The sequence below is a fragment of the Abramis brama genome (assembly GCF_963993115.1).
Source record: "Abramis brama genome assembly, chromosome: 4".
NCBI lineage: Eukaryota > Metazoa > Chordata > Actinopteri > Cypriniformes > Leuciscidae > Abramis > Abramis brama.
The window spans coordinates 11,742,432-11,746,319 of NC_139966.1; the positions used below are offsets into that span (position 1 = coordinate 11,742,432).

The 3,888-nt window shown below is 37.2% G+C and overlaps 1 protein-coding gene across 1 annotated transcript; it reads right to left on the reverse strand.

The window, feature by feature from the left end:
* Window positions 1–318: 318 nt before the first annotated feature.
* On the reverse strand, window positions 319–2,977 carry LOC311081388 (uncharacterized protein; the record flags this gene model as incomplete). Its single annotated transcript, XM_084111929.1, has 4 exons — window positions 319–1,143; window positions 1,365–1,681; window positions 1,974–2,512; window positions 2,753–2,977. The coding sequence occupies 4 exons, from the start codon at window positions 2,975–2,977 to the stop codon at window positions 803–805; spliced, it is 1,422 nt and encodes a 473-aa protein (XP_083968055.1). The 3' UTR covers window positions 319–802.
* Window positions 2,978–3,888: the final 911 nt, after the last annotated feature.

The following is a 3,888-nucleotide window of genomic DNA, read 5'->3' on the forward strand; positions in this document are numbered from 1 at the left end:
TATGGCTATAATGTCCTATTATCATTTTTGTCACAAGACTCTTCCTTAACTCAGTCTACATAAAGACTCTAATGTCACTCTTGGCACACCAATCTATTAATAAAATGACATTAATTAGTCAGACACATGTCTATAAAAAAAATTCATTAGCACAAAAAATTCCTTTAGAACTAAATGAAATAACAGGACTTGAGAGCAGGTAGTTTCAGTTTAACATTTATTTGTAACAGTTATCCAAGTTTTTATTTAAACTTAAACTTGCAAAACACAGGTTCACATTAGTTTTCCTTTACTATATCATATCTGAATGTCTCTGTGTATAAATATAAACTGGCCATATCAGATTCACTGTAATAGGAACTAGTGTTTGTGATCAGAAGAAACGCACTTGCCAGTCACAACTGCATACAGTAGGTGTATATAATACTATTTCAGTTATGAATTTCCCCACACAGTCAGGAACAATATTTAGTAATGCTTTTACATGTAATTGTCAGTATTTGTGTATTATTAACTCTATACTGCTTCACATGAAACCTGGTGATACTTGTTAAAAAAATTAAATTAAATAAATGAATAAAATATATCAACTAAGGTGACCTCAGCATAGTGTGAAAATCTCAAAACAAATTACATAACCTGTCATCACAAGTGACATACTAAAATAACAAGCCTCAAATGGCAATGAACAATAGTTGTGGCAGTAAACATTATTAATCAGCATTCCATTAAGTGTACTTTTGGTGAGCATGCTAGTACAGTATGGCACTGATGATCTAACTAAAGTGGCAATATCTTTTATTCAGCTTGAGAAGGAGCTGATTCTCAAAGTTGTGTGAGTCCATTCTTGCTCTCCTGGGACTGAAAATAAGCCCTGCTGTGCTGAAAAGACGTTCACAAGCTGCAGAGGCGGCAAAGCAGTGTTGAGCTTCAAAGACAACTTACAGACTGATGGGAAGGACTTGAGAATGTCTTTGTCATCAGCTTTGCAGGCAAGGTAGCCATCTAACTGCTTGATACCTTCCTGACCATGAGTAGGCTTCATGCTCGCAAAGAAGTCCTCTTCCTCAGAGCCACTGGAACCATCAGCTGGCGGCTGATTCAAAGTCTCTTCCTCCAGATGGTCCTTGATGTAGTCCAGGCCTGAAATGGACATTCGCATAGATGCTAAGAATTAAAACTTTACTATAATCACACATTTCTCCAGATTAAAATATCAAAAGAACAGTATTTAAACAAACCTAAACAAATTGAGAATGTCAAGATAAAATTTTAGTTGGATATCTTAAAAAAAAACATTTGGCTCAGTTTCTCTGAATCTTTAACTAATGACACTTTTAAAAATAAAAATAAAATAATCTTACCTAGTTTGACAATGTTTTCATCCGATGTCCAGGATGTTTTAAATTTCGGGACAAGTACTGCAGCCGCAATAAACTCTGGCTCTACCAGCATGTTTCCAAACCGCTGCTGCAGGCCTTCTTGTAGGGCACCAACCAGAGGTTTGCAGTACCTGGAGGTAATGCCAGTTCGGTCAAGTTTCGAGATGAGGAGGGTCAGAGTAGGCAGAAGCCATCCCATCTGAACATCGATTTCAGCCTGTAGAATGTTGAGGGCTTTGGCAACGGGGCTCATGGTCCTGGCATACTCCTCCAGAAAGGCAATTTCAACTGGACTCAGCCTATCACACATTGAAACAACAACAATTAATAATTTCATGTCATTACAATTTTAAGTGTGTGTGTGTGTCATTTTACAAACAGTGGAATTACTAGGCCCTCAAGAGTCATAAATTCTTGTACTTCTCCCAGTATCTACTCCTATCCAATCCTTACTGAGCATGGAGTAGTCAAACAACTATTCAAAGTAATGCGTTTAAAAAAACAAACATGGTGTTTACCATTATCATTACTGGAACATGAATTTAAAGAAATGGAAGAAAAAAACAAAAACAAAAAAACAACAGCACTTACATTGGCAACTTGAATGAAGTGCAGACGGTTCTGATAGCCCCCTCTCCCTGATCTTTAATTATTCTAAGAATTCTCTCAATGGCGAGAAATAAGGAATTCCACCTTGTTGCGTTGGGGCGGATCAGCTGAATTTTGCAAGTGTCTTCTATAATCTCTGCAGCAGCAGCAGATCTGCCACACTTATTCCATAGTGCATGACACTTAGCGAATGCTGATCGGGACAGCTTCTTGTAGGCTTCATTTGAACAGGCTTTTGCTGCATCCACTGTGGAAACCAAGTTTAATAAATGGCAGGCACATCGATGATGTTTCGGAAGTTGGAATTGTAAGCCATCATCTTCATCTAAAACAGCTGTGACCTCTACAAAGTCCACCTCAACACCATCCACGTCCTCATCATCACCACACATCTCGTCATTGATCTCATCATCTTCAGCCTCACCTGAAGCAGAGTTATTGTTCTCATCTTGCTGTCCATATATACGAAATGCCTTTAAAAAATTTGACCCATTGTCCGTAGTAGTTCGAACAACCTTATTCTGTATGCCGAATTCAGAATGTATGTCATTTAGTGTACAAGCCAAAACATCAAAAGTGTGCGAACCTTTGAGCTGCCTGCATGCTAGTGCTACTGAGCACCTCTCCAGACTGTTAGGATCAACCCAGTGGCCAGTGACACCGATGAAACCTCTTCTCCTTGAACTCCAACAATCTGTTGTCGTTGCTATGAAATCGATCCCTGACATTGCTTTTTTTAGATTTTACTTCATTTCAAGTACTGCCTCATCCATCTTACGTTGCAGAGTGGTCCTTGACATGAGAGAGGCGTTAGGCTGAAGTTCATGCAAGAAAGCTTGAAATGATGGCTGGTCCACCACACTAAAGGGTTGTAGACTCTGGGTCACAAAATTCAACACTGCATGATCAACATTCTTCTGTGTGACTAGCTTAGTTTCTCTCAACTTCAACTGTCTGGAGGTTGAAGGAGCCTCCTCGCTCTCCATTTTTCTTTTCCTTGGCGCTGTTAGGGCAATATATCTCTGCATGTGGCTACCATGTTTTCTCTGCAAAAAGGAAACATTCAAAACATTAAGTTAAACCAGAGATCAGTCTCCTCTCTTTGATTAAATAAAATAAGCATTTCATGTGCTTTTAGCATGTCATAGATGTATGCTACAGTGTACATTATTTTCAGAATAGGCTTAGTTAGATCACAGTCTTTGGAAGCTGAACTTTTGAAAATAACAATCACTGTTAATAAGGAACACTCCACCAGTCAACTGTTTTAGCATCATACATGCACCAATGCTAAATTTTCGTATAATGTAATCATTATGTTCCCAATTTGTAATAATTACTTTAATTAGCTCATTGCTTACTTTAAATTAAAATAAGATGTTAGCTAATAACAGCATTATTTTTATTATCTTAGAACTGTAAATTTCTGACATAGATAACTTGGACACAGTCACCTCTGATAACAGATCACTCTAAATTGTAATGTAGACACATACTTTCTGTAAAGGTACTTTGAAACTATATGTATTGTGAAAAATGCTAATACAAATAAATGGAATTGAATACGCTGCATGTAAAACTATTCAAAATAAAATTTATATTCCAACATAACATGTTAACATCGATTGATTGCTATTTCACAATATCAGAGCCCTCAGCTTGAAAAGTTTCAAAAACAAATACTATGAAATACGGTGAAACAGCGAACTTAGCTGACGACCTGTACGTTCATGGTGATGTGACGTCACATAGTCTATAATTTTAACATACACAATGAAACAGTTTTCTGCAAGCTATTGTTAGATTTCTTGTTAAAAAAAAATTGTGAAATGAAAATGGCTTACCTCTACGTGTTTCCTTAGATTGGAAGGAGAATTCTTGTATGACGAAATTGTAC